The sequence below is a fragment of the Epinephelus lanceolatus genome, chromosome 18 (genome assembly GCF_041903045.1).
Source record: "Epinephelus lanceolatus isolate andai-2023 chromosome 18, ASM4190304v1, whole genome shotgun sequence".
NCBI classification, from domain to species: domain Eukaryota; kingdom Metazoa; phylum Chordata; class Actinopteri; order Perciformes; family Serranidae; genus Epinephelus; species Epinephelus lanceolatus.
In genome coordinates this window covers 14,169,588-14,180,582 of record NC_135751.1, presented here as the reverse complement: position 1 = coordinate 14,180,582, position 10,995 = coordinate 14,169,588, and the positions used below count along the sequence as shown (strand labels likewise).

The 10,995-nt window shown below is 41.5% G+C and overlaps 1 protein-coding gene across 2 annotated transcripts in view; it reads right to left on the bottom strand.

The window, feature by feature from the left end:
• Positions 1-2,138: 2,138 nt before the first annotated feature.
• Positions 2,139-10,995, bottom strand: part of spop (speckle type BTB/POZ protein) — a 113,421-nt gene continuing 104,564 nt past the window's right edge. For both annotated transcript variants that reach the window (XM_033644132.2, XM_078161145.1), the window contains 3 exons: positions 9,780-9,902; positions 7,751-7,893; positions 2,139-3,852 (listed from right to left, as the gene is read on the bottom strand). In XM_033644132.2, the coding sequence (XP_033500023.1) occupies positions 3,708-3,852; positions 7,751-7,893; positions 9,780-9,902 (411 nt within the window). In that variant the 3' untranslated portion in view covers positions 2,139-3,707. The remainder of the gene's footprint in view (positions 3,853-7,750; positions 7,894-9,779; positions 9,903-10,995) is intronic.

Here is a 10,995-nt window from a genome sequence, read left to right as displayed (position 1 = left end):
TAAATATTCACATACCTGAGTACCTTATAAATTAAGAAACCAAACTAAAATATGAGGATTATTACTTTATTATTTGATTTGGGGTTGTTGATAAAAAAAATCTTGCCAATAATTACATTTCAATAAAAGACAACTCTGACTACATACAGACCCCAATTTCTTTTACTGTGTCAATTCCGACAGCTGCTATAAATTTAAATCCCACATTTGTGCACCTTGAAATAGCTACGTCTCTTAATACTTCAGAAGTAAACATTTGTAACTTCAGCTATGATCCCAGCTAATACCAGCAAACTTCAGAGCGAATAAGCTAAAACTTAACTTAAACAGTCTATAATGGCTACTTTATTATGTACAGTACACCTGTACAAATTAATACAATAAAATGTAACACAACTATTCTTCCATGACAAATGTCTTTATGAAGCTTGTAACGTTCTGTTTTTCTTTGACATTGTTGGAAATGTTTGAATTCAATTACATGTTTATTATTAAAGGTGGTTTTGTACTGGACTATATTATAATAGGAGGTTATTATTGTTGTTGTTGTTGTTGTCCAGTGCAGTAGTTCCAAGCACCAGTTTAGATGTGTAATTTGCCTATATTTTTCATACTGTGATATATAGCAATATGAATACACATGCCTAATACATACTGTATGCGTGATACTGATTTCTGTCATATGGCCCTGCACTATAATGTGACAATATTTTAGAAACCACTCTATTGTCCATAAAGATGGATAATAGTCTTTGGTCCATCTGGCAGTTCATTAAATCACACACACTCACAAACAGAGCACAGTGTGAATGAACACAAATTTAGTCTTTGAGCAGCTGAACGGGTCAGCTTGATAACATAGCTACATAATTTACTGTGTATATGTTCCTTTAGGTGATATTTACATGCTTGAAATTTTGTGTGAGCCAATCACCAGTCATGTGATGTGATGACATGCTCAGATTAATGTGACACATGTTACATTATATTGATAACCACAACCCTCTTATCAAAGTCTCCTATCAAGATAATCAATTTTTATATTTAACTCAGCTCCACTGTTTAGTATTGGTTGTCTCATCACATGTGCAATCAAAATAGAAAATTACTTTGTAGTTATGGTCAGCAGTATGAAACATTCCTCATTAAATTAATTGCAAAATGATTACAATGTCCCAGGTTCAGGTCTGGCTGAACCTTTGCTGCAAGTCATTCCCATGTCCCTCTCTCTCCTCTTTTCCGAGCCCGATCTCATTCCGAAGTCGTTGAAATCTGGCGACTCTGCAGTACCTTGTGGCGTCAGAAACCAACGGAAAAGGCGTCCTTTAACATTGGCATGATATGTGACCGGTTGCCGTTATAGTTTCACGGCACCTGGCGGAAAGCAGCTGGACAGAGACGAAAGTTAAGGCGGCCAAAGTTCGAATGGGTCCAACAAAATCGACTTTGTGCGTTTATTTCCTGTGAAAACAGAGGTGTATCTTGAAAGAAGACAATGCATGTAAACAGTCAGAAATTGACACGGCGTCCGAGAACGTCAACAACCAATGCACACAAGGTACCTTGCACGTTGTATGTGGACGTTGAAATTCCATGACCAAAACGTCAATATGTGACGAGGTCGGAGTGAGAATGTGTTGCCTTTCCTGTCATCTCACTACTGTTGATTCTCTACTTAAGTCATAAAATGCCCTAAAAAATTATCTATGCATATGTATTTTTTTAAAAATGATGTTACATTGAACTGTCAAGCACACCTCCATCACCATATCTCCAAAATATGATGCAGCTCAGCAAATATAAATGACAGAATTGAACCATCAGTCCTACTAATATGTGGTCTGTCATGGAGCTTCAGTCTACTGTCTGTATCACAAATAATGGCCTTCCCTCTGTTTGATGAGCGCCAGAGTCTCCCAAAAGATCGCCGGCCAGGGCTGACTGTTTGATGAGGAGCGATTTGCAGGGCTCAGGGATGAGCTTCCTTAAAGCCCTCTGGGCATCGACTTTGGTCAACACAAAGAAATCCCTGTTAAGATACTGTCCGAGAGAAAGGTCCAGCTCTCTCTGAAGTGATTATAACCTAACTGCTCTCTAAGCAAGGCCACGGAGACCAAGTCAAAGAGGCCTGTGACCATGAACGAAAGCCGAGTCTACACACGAAACAGCTGGATATGAGTCCTTGTGATCAGCTGAGGTGAGCAGCGTGTGCACTGGGGATTGAACTTTGATCACGACAGGATTAAGCTTGAAACTGAAATGTGTTACTCACACACACTGATCAGGCAGCAAGTTGAAAGACACTGTGCATTAATGAGTCTGTAACTGGTGGATGTGTCCAGGCTGCATAATGAGAAATAATGAAGTTATCAAGGATGAAAGACACAGACACACTGTACAAAATTCATAACATCTGTATTTCATAGGTCCAGTCAAAGGGAATGTTCTGTGGTTAAAAGGGTGAGTAAAAAATTATTTTTTTCCATGATTGGTTTCTTTGAAATATATATATATATATATATATATATATATATATATATATATTTGCTGGGCAGACACTGTGCATTTTTATTAATCGTTTAACCATTTTACTTTGTGCAATCTTAATTTTAACAGACAGTAAGAAGGAAAAAAGAAAAACGCAGAGCCTCAGATGGCTGGAGGATGGAGACAATATGTTTTGTTTGTTCTGCAGTGAAGTTCAGTTTTCTCTTTCACAGCTCAGTCTCAGTCACGACGACAGTTTCAGCCACAACATGTCACTTCTCTAATAATATTAAAACAAGCTCAGTACAGTTCATAACGGATAGTTTGACAGCAGCCATGTGGGAAATCGGACTGCTCAAACTGCAAGACAGCCGACCCAAAATTTCTGACATGCCAGAAATCCAAATAGCCCGACAACCAGATCGTTGATTGTTCAGGCAATTAATCTGGCATCGTGACCCCCCCCCCCCCACACACACACACACACACACACGCACATTCACACACACTGCACGTCAAATGAGAAACCGATCTGGCAGAAATCCGTCCCGATTCTAAAATAAGTCGAGGGCGACTGTTCCACACAGTGTCTGCCCGGCTTAAGGCACAGGCTGAACAAACATTAAAACGTGTTCATATTTGTTTTCTTTCATTCAAACCGAGAATTGTTTGTGCTCCATAAAAACAATACTTAGTACAAAACACTGTTTAAATAATCAAGAATGTGAGCAATAGTCTTTCACTTTCTGGTTGGTTGATCCTCTTCACTTGTCTTCTCATAGTACAGCACAGTTTGGGCTTTAGGACTTGAGACAATACGCCACAGTATTGTATTTACAGGGACTCAGCATTGACTTTTCCTTTGGAGCCAGAAGATCAAATCTTTACGTGACTGACTGACAGATTATGGTTCTGGCTTTCCAATATTGTAGGCAAAGGACACATGGTATATGTGAGGCTTTGAGCTTGCGATCCATAAATATCCAAGTTTAGATCTTACAGAATTCACCCCCACCACCTTCAGAGATGTGTAGTACCTCTGTGGCGTCAGCCCTGTGATTCTCTGGTCAGTCCAGCTGAGCAGTTTCCCCTAACCGTATCTATCCCAGTCCTGGGCTTCAGTCGTTCAGAGCATCTGTCGATGCTGTGGGAGAAGAGCAGTGAGGTTGCTGGTACAAGAGAACACAGCAGGGGTAGGACAGGAAAGTCTCTCTGTACCACTAGGACTGTTTGAGTCGTTTTCTCGGGGGACCCAGGAAGGGGCACTGAGTGGAGGCCAGGCAGTGATAGGCCTCTGCCACCAGGTGTGGGTGAGAGGTCACCATGGACTTCCAGCTCGATGTCTCCATCACATCAGCTGCATGACTGAGAGACAAAGAAGGCAAAGAGAGTGGAGGAAAGTGTGGAAAATGTTTAAGGAAAGAAACAAAATGGACAAGTGCACAAATAAGTTTCTCGAAAGCTTGGGATTCTATGACTCCATCTGTGTGGAGTGCAGCTCTGAGACATTAAGGATTTGTCATACCAGCTGGCAGAGCTGTTATTTACTTTATATTTTTAAATATTTAACCCCACAGGTCATTTTGTGAGAGAAGTAACATCACACAAATAAAAGGCAACGATCATAAATATGCAGGCACTCGATGAGAAAGTCTGTCATATCACATCACATCATTTTAATACTTAAGTCTTTAGAGTTCAGGGGAGGTAAAGCTCTACAGCATTTCACACCATTCCACAAAAAAAGTGTGAGAAAAGTGAGAAAAGATAAACATAATTTTGTGTATCAAATTATTATTATTATTTTTTAAATCTATTCTACATAGCTTATTACTTCACAGCCCCTCAGATTTATTTTGCAACTCCAGGTTGGGTAGACCTACTCTACGCAACCAGCGATTCGCTCCTATTCATTTTGTATGGGAAGTGACTGATTTGCTGCACAAAGCATGCTGGGATACCTGCAATGTGGACTAACCTAACAGTGTGGCAAGAGGATGTGACAATTCAAAAATTTGAACAGTGCTCACAGGAAGACGTGTAAAACTAGAATTAATGCCTCACAGTGGTGTGGCTCTGCACGCCAAATGTCTCCCCTTCTGAGTCATGACGTTGAATAATGGCCAGAAAAGTATTTCTACAGAACTTCATGAGGTCACTGTGAAGTTGACCTTTGACCTTTTGGGTATAAAATTTCATTTTATCCTATTAGATATTTGTATGAAATGTTGTCATAATTCACAAATGAACTCTTGAGGTATGGCCAAAAGCATGTTTTGTGAGGTCACAGTGACCTTTGATCACCAAATTCTATTCAGTTCATTAATAAGTCCAAGTGGACGTTTGTGCCAAATTTAAGGAAATCCCATTTGGGCCTTCTTGAAATATTATGTTGTTGAGAATGACACAGATGTGAGGTCATGTTGACCTCTGACCTATGACCACCAAAATCTAATCAGTTCATTCATGAATCCGAGTGCATGTGTGTGCCAAATTTAAGGAAATTCCATTAAGGCCTTCTTGAAACATTATGTTCTCGAGAATGAGACAGATGTGAGGTCACATTGATCTTTGACCTATGACCCCCAAAATCTAATCAGTTCATGCATGAATCCAAGTGGACGTTTGTGCCAAATTTAAGGAAGTTCCATTTGGGCCTTCTTGAAATATTATGTTCTCGAGAATGAGACAGATGTAAGGTCACACTGACCTTTGACCTGTGACCACCAAAAGTGAATCAGTTTATCGTTGAGTCCAAGTGGACATCTGTGCAAAATTTCCCTTGCGAGGTTCTTTAGATATCGCGTTGCCTCTAACCATGGCTATAGCTGGCATGGAGGCATAAAAGTAAGTTTTTTAGCAAATGTCTTAGTTATAGTAATACTGTTTGTGTGAATCAGCCGTTTCCAGTTGACTGTGTAAAAAATGAAGGAAATGGTTTTGTACTGTCGCTTTTCCATAAATAAAACTCGCTCGTGTGGAGCTGGATGAGAAGGGGGCGGGGAATTGTAAGATGGGCACCAGTTGGGCATGAGTTTATGCAGTGTGCATGCAGTTATACTCCACTGCATTAAAGTGGGATATATTGAATTTTTTTTACAACATTAAAATACTGCTTTGAATGCAGAACACTGTTTTTTTCTGCTTTAGTTATAAATATAATGCGACCAGCTGTCAGCTTATATCAAGTATATAAGGTGGTGCAGGAACAGAAAGCACAGCGCTGATTATTAAGGAGGAACTACTCACATTAATTACTCATTCCTAATTTGTCTTTTGTTTGTGTTTGCCGTTAACACTTACTGGTACTTTTTAAGAAGTTTTAATTTCTTTGGATTTCCCTGTGGTTGTGCAAATTTAGAGCTTCAGCAATAATTAACTGATGGAACCCAGAAAGCCGAAACAATTTGGGATGAACTGTGTATTTAATTGCTGATGAGTTTTACTTGTGGTCATCATCACCCACAGATGTGAGTTTCCAGCAGCGGACCCTGTGGCGGTCCTCAACCTCCTGACGCCCTCAGGGTGCTGTGCTGCACTATCACGCACACCGCTGTGTGGCCTTTAATGACATTTTTCATGTTTTGTTGTGCGTAAATAAACAACAGCATGTGTGTGTGCGAGGTCACATGTGTTTGTGTCTTGGCATGGCTACTCTTGGCACTTTCAGTGTGTGTGTGTGTGTATGTGTGGTCATATGCTGCCCACACAGCAGCTCCAGACCTCCAGCCAACCTCTGACCCTATCCTCTGTGGAGGAGCTGAACCCCTGCTTACAGTAATGGCTAGTGTGCTGAGGCTGAGGCAATAGGCCAGCGGAGGGCACGAAGAGAGCAGTCACAGCAGGAGGAAGCGGCAGGAAGGAGGAGGGATGGACCGAGGGAGGAGAGAGTAAGGCAGCCGCAGCGACCGAAGAAGAAATAAATAAAAAACAGGGAGGTGAGGGAGAGTAATGAAAGTCTGCAGACAAGGACAGGAGGGACTGAGGGAGGCAGAGGAGCAGTGATGTGATGGTAAATTAAAAAAAAGGGCCAAACTATGACCTCCAGTCAGTGGTAATCATAAGGCAAACCACCACCACTATCAACAAAAACTACTTTCAGAAAAGCACTATCTTTTTCTGCCTTAAAAAACCCTCACTTCATATTACTCACGTTGCGTTTGCACTACTTACTGTGATTTATCCTATGAATTCACTTTGGCCTGAAGATTCATGTTGGGCTTAAAAAAAGTGGGTACATTCTTTGCTCTAAACAAAGTGGATAAAGAGTGTCTGGGTGGCTTTACTCTCCGCTACATCCCTGGGGAGGATGAATAAATGAGACAGAGGTAGGATAAAGACGACACCTATTGTCTGGACTAAATGACTGTAAGCTGCTTGTAAAGACTGGTCTGAAAAGAGGTCGAGGTGCTACTGGGGGGAGGATTATTGGTTCCTCTGTGTCGCCTGTTTTCTATATTCGTCCTCTAAATTGATTTTTGTTTTGTTGCTCTTGTTGCTGTCCATTATGTCCGCAGGAGGAGGGTTGATAACGCTTTGCTGGCCAGGAGTCCCCCGTGGCCAATTTTCCCACCACCACAACAACGCGGTGGCAAATTAAACTGTCATAACGCCCGTAACCACAATTAATGACTGGGATTAAGGGCAGAAATCTGCATTACTGAACACCTTTAGGCATACATGAGCTCTTAAGCACAGAACAGGAGGGGGAGGAGAGGGGAGGGAAGACGGGAGTGAATGGAAGAGGGAGGGAGATGCAGGAACAAGGCCAGGAGATGGAGTAAAGCCGTAAAGAGAGGACAGAGGAGTGAACAAAGGGATGGAAAATATGTCTGGCTTGGAGATAGAGGATTCAGAAAACAGAGAGAAGGTGATGAATTAAGGTAGTGACTGTGAGGAAGCTTTTTGTTTCAACTGGGCATTCAAATACTGGATCAATCACCTCTCCATGGACATAAATAGCAGTCATTGATGCTAATAGGCCCCATTTTACCTAAACAGGCTGCCTGCAACGTGATTAACATCAGCAGCTGAGCTTTATTGCTAAATGGCCCAATATGATACGGCAGCAAAATGGTCTGATCGGGGGATTAAATTAAATTTCCTCTGGAGACAAAAATTGCTCCCACTGAAAATTAATGACTTCCTTTGACGAAAAGCTAAGTGTATAAGTGTGTGTGTGTGAAACGGGGGAAAAAAATGTTTGCATAAGTGTGGAAGTAGCTCTTAAGATGAATGATGTCAGCGCACGCGTGTAACTCACTAGTTGATGAAGTCCACGGCCTGAGTCTTGAGCTGGTCGGCGCTGTGCAGATCGGCGAGGATGAGGATCTCTGCGGCGTTCTCCACGCTAAGACTCGTGCACAGAGCATCCTCGCACATCACCTTCAGCCTCTCCAGAGCATACTGCCAATGACAGGGAGAGCAAGAGAGAGAGGAGAAACAGCAGGTAAACTAAATTACTTAAACAGCGCTGCCACAAACAACTGTTGTTGCACTGTGTAATGATACGGAAATACAGAATTACTCCACCACAGCGGCGACGAGACTTAGATTGGATAAGAAAAAAATATGGTGAAGAGAAGCAAAAGTGACACTTATGTAGAATGCTGGGGGAGCGATGGTGGGAAAGGGGATCACTTGAAAAGTAAAAAATAATTTCCACTGAGTTTGATTACAATAGGAACAATAATCTTGTCTCATATTCATCCACACTTCAGGATGAGTCATGGTGGTTCAGCAGAGACTACACTTCAGCGAGTATTTATTAACACTAATGATGCAAAGGAGTTAATTTAAATGAACTTCCACTAAATAACACTTGTGCTAGAATGTTTGAGACACGTCTCACATCTAGTGCGCAAAACAAAGTGCCACCAAACTCGAAATATTGGTTGAAAAGAAAGCAGTTATTTGGAGCTGCAATTTTGCACTTGTCATTAAAGCGTGACGGCTGTAAGAGAGGTGATGAAGTATCAATATTTCGCTCCTGAGACAAGCTGCCAACTTTCAAATCAGTGACTGATTTATTATGTGGAAGATTGTTGGTTGTTCTTGAATCTTTTAAACCATTTTGATAAGATTAATGCTGCAAGCATATAAATAAACCAAGCTAGCATGTTCACAACAACAACGTTAACATGCTGATGTTTAGCAGGTGTAAGGTTTGCTTGGGTCCTGCATTGGGTCGGGCACCCGCAAAAAAGGTGATTCACAGGTGGTATTTTGTCTGAAATGTATTTGCGCTGGCTCAAACGTGATTGGTCAATATCACGCGGACTACAAACAGCCTACAACCGGAAACCAGGGCTCTTCCGCTCTTCTTCTGGAGGCAAGATCTCCGGGGTTTGCCTAAAGACTCTACATTCACTGAATGTAGAGTCTGTATATAGAGACTATCCAAACAATAGCATAAAAGAGTTAAGGGATAACCAGGGTTGTTACCATTCATACTGTGGGGGGCATGAATGTGTGTAACAGAGTTTATCCAAACATTTCACTCAAAAAAAAAAAAAAATCATTAGGTTGCATCCTCCGGGAACCACGAATTTCTGTAATAAAATGTGCCAATCCATCATGTAGATGTTGAGATATCTCACCAAAAAGCAAAGAAGCTAACCTCTTGGTGGCACTAGAAGAAAGGTCAGTAGGCCTAATACTCTGGGACCATTAATGTCTGCACAAAATTTCATGGCAATCCATCCCATAGTTACTGAGGTATTTTTAGTCTGTACTACAGTGGTGGACCAACATCGCCATCCCTTAAGACACGCCTCTATCATAGGTCTAACAGGCCTCCTTAATGGTGTATAATTGGCTGCTGTAGTTAAAACACGCAGGGACGAGCCTGTTGTGAGTCATTAAAAGATGGAAAAATACAAATCAAGTTCTGCAATGAGCAGCTCGATACTATTAATAATAAAGAAAATGCAATACGCTCTCAGAAAAATGAAAAACAGCAAAACTGGAAGAAAAAGAGGAGTGGGGGAATACAATGTGAGTAAGGACAAATAGACAGGAAACCTTGAGTATACAGGGTCAGCACAATCAGAGCAAACAATGAGGAATAGGATTCACTGTAAGTATGTGCATCTGTATATCTCCCACAGGTACACTGGATTATATTTCCTTACAAAAGTGTGTTTGTGTTCAGCGGTTGAGGAGCATTTGGTTGTTATTTTTGGAGATTATTGTTATGCACACTGGCGTCTATATAAATGTACATAGTAACAGGTGCACACGCACACACACACACACACACACACACACACACACACACACATACTCTGTACCTTGTCAGCTGCAGCCAGCAGGTCATCAGCCATCTTGTCCAGGTTGGGGGCCTTGCCTGTGTAGATGAAGCACATCATCTCTTTGAAGACATCTGGCTCCACGTCATTTATCTCCACACGGTTCTGAACGGGAGGAGAGGACAGGAGAGGAGAATACACACAGGGTTTAAGGGAATAAAAGGCAAGAGAAGAAAAAGACAGATGCTTTGACAATCCTTCAAAACCCATGCGCAGTGGCAGAGTGTTTTTTATTTTATGTGAATATCCAAAAACCTACCTGAATTAAACTCCCTCACCTTGTTTAGCACACACACAGGGACAGCCATGCAGCGATACAAAACAAGCTCCAAGTGGCGAATAAGAAGAAATAAAAAAAAAAAGAAACTTGAAGAACCTTCTGAACAGTCTGAACACGTTTCAGCAAAACTACATTCTAGTACATTATTTTATTCTTTTCAGCTGATTCCTGAAAATTAATCCTGAGCGTTCATTCCTTGACAGTGCCTGCAGCCAGCAAAGTAGGCTTTATCACTCGCTGGCACAGTGACGGTAACCTGAACCTTTCCCTCCGCACTGAGAGGCAGAACAAAGCAGTAAACCAATTATAACAGTGCTTTATCGTCACCGCGGTGACCAGCGGCGTTTTAGCGGGGTCAGGCTGGGTGTACCAACAGCTTAGTGCATTTGTGTCAACTTTGACCACTCAACAGCAACATAAACACACCAAGAAATAATGGTGGGAGAGTCTGAAAGGAGCCAGGTCGAGCTTACAGCATGGAGCGCCCTTTAACAGGAATACCAATAAAACACATACATACACAAAGGCATGTGAGCACACACATGCAGCATGAATCTTCAACTCGCTACATAATGCATGTCAAAATCTGCATATTGTTTCTAAATTTGCCTCTTGCTTGAAAAAATAACATTTCTCATCACAGCCTGCAATAAGGAGGAGGTCTGACATATCGGAGATGAAAACTTGACTAATTAGAGTGTGTTGGAGTGTTAATGAAATAAAAACGGCAAAATAGCACCATGTTGGAAGTCACATGAGAAAACCTAACAGGGCTTCCTTCAGTATTGCGAAGGCGAGCTTTCAACAGTGTCTCATAAATAGACGACGCTCCTGTAGTTACAGTGTCTGAAGCTGCCCTCTATTCACAGAGCAGTCCTCTATTAGAGTGCTTCTTTATGAGCTCATTTGTCTCTTCCA